General features: G+C 37.0%; 1 protein-coding gene across 1 annotated transcript in view; it reads left to right on the top strand.

Annotated features, from left to right (window-relative positions):
- The window catches only part of LOC107586358 (endophilin-A3-like), an 8,537-nt gene that overhangs the window by 5,142 nt on the left and 1,831 nt on the right, over positions 1-1,564 (top strand). Inside the window, exons 3-6 of the mRNA XM_016273679.1 lie at positions 51-154; positions 324-448; positions 964-996; positions 1,310-1,378. Coding sequence (XP_016129165.1) covers positions 51-154; positions 324-448; positions 964-996; positions 1,310-1,378 — 331 coding nt within the window. The remainder of the gene's footprint in view (positions 1-50; positions 155-323; positions 449-963; positions 997-1,309; positions 1,379-1,564) is intronic.

Raw genomic sequence — 1,564 nt, 5'->3', positions numbered from 1 at the left:
GGTTTCTGTTCTGGGTCAGTGAAAACATCATGTCTTTCATTTACCTGTAGGTGGAGCAGGTGAGTCAGTTATCAGCTCTGATTGAGGCAGCGCTGGATTACCATCGACAGTCCTTGGAGATCCTGAAGGAGCTCGACAGCAAACTACAGACCAGGTATCTTCAGCTACACATACTGCAAATCAGATCCCATGTATTTCGTTATCTAGCCTACTGTTGATCTGTCTTCATTGGAAGATATGTTATAAAAGTGTCAACAATAACAAATGCAGGTGTCTTGCTAATATATGCACTGAGTTTATGCACATATATTTTGCTCTTGCAGGATATCCACTGCAAGCAGTCGGCCCAAAAAAGAGTTCAAGCCAAAGTTGATCGTGTCCAGTTTGGAGACCGTCGAAACCACGCAGCACAATGGACTTACCCACACCTCATCAGTCAAAAGCACAGGTATCAACAAGAAAACATCTCAACTTGTGTGCTTCAATCTAACCATGGAGTCAGAACATATGCAGAATCTTTAATGTTTCTTTTTGTATTTGAACATAACTTTTAGTTGTTTCAAGATCCTATTTTCTATGATTGCATAATATAAAATTCCTAGTTTTTATGTGATCTGAGCATTTTCGTACAGTATATTTATTAATAAAATAAGGCAAGTACAGTGCTTACTAGCAAAAAAATTATATGAACAAAATAAAAATAATTTTCTTTATTTACCAGCCATTGACTGGTCATGAAAAATCAAAATCAAAAATGTCATTTGCTGCAATAATGAACATATGCTATACAGGCTATTTTGGGGTTTCATTGCTTGTTTCATTTTTTATTTTTTTTTTCCTTCTGGCTCGTCGTTCTTTGTTTTTTTTAAGAAACTAGAGCTTCATGAATGGCTTTTATTGTGTGTTGCTCACATATTTCACCACCATCATGTGTTCTTACATATTCATTCATATTCCTTTCAGATATCCAAGTCAACCACACTGTAAATGGAAAAAGTAGGTGCTAATGTTTATCATGGAAATATTTTATTACTTTTACCTGTTTGGACTATTTATATTTCAGTCACATGATGCAAAATATGAATCAGACTTTAAACTAGAAGCTTTGTGAAAACATAAAGAGGTTGATGAAAGCAAAATAATAGAATCAGAATCAAAACCAAACAACCTTACAATTCACATCCGTAATTTATAGATGACATGGTTGTTTTTTTGTGGTCATGTTCATGTTCATCAACAGTGTGTTTTATTAGCTGAATCGTGTGTATGTGTTTGTCTCTCATGTTTGATCTCGTGTTTTTGCTCTCAGTTGATGAGTTCACACACACAGCACCCATGACTCTATCATGGCCTGAGAGCCCCAATGGTGATAGCAAACGTGAGTATCATCCTGTAGGTTCATGCCTAGACGCTCACTGAATGTGAGGTAGTAGGCGATACCCGGCCCTGAAGAGGCCAGGAGATTGTAGTATTTGGTCGATAATGGCTATTTGAATTCTGCTGAGCTTTTGTTGTACAGATTTCATGTGGACCCACTCATCTCATCTGCCCACACATCAGCTCT

Source organism: Sinocyclocheilus grahami, unplaced genomic scaffold, assembly GCF_001515645.1.
Source record: "Sinocyclocheilus grahami isolate Dianchi unplaced genomic scaffold, SAMN03320097.WGS_v1.1 scaffold80.1, whole genome shotgun sequence".
Taxonomy (NCBI): domain Eukaryota; kingdom Metazoa; phylum Chordata; class Actinopteri; order Cypriniformes; family Cyprinidae; genus Sinocyclocheilus; species Sinocyclocheilus grahami.
This window is presented reverse-complemented; position numbering and strand designations above follow the sequence as displayed.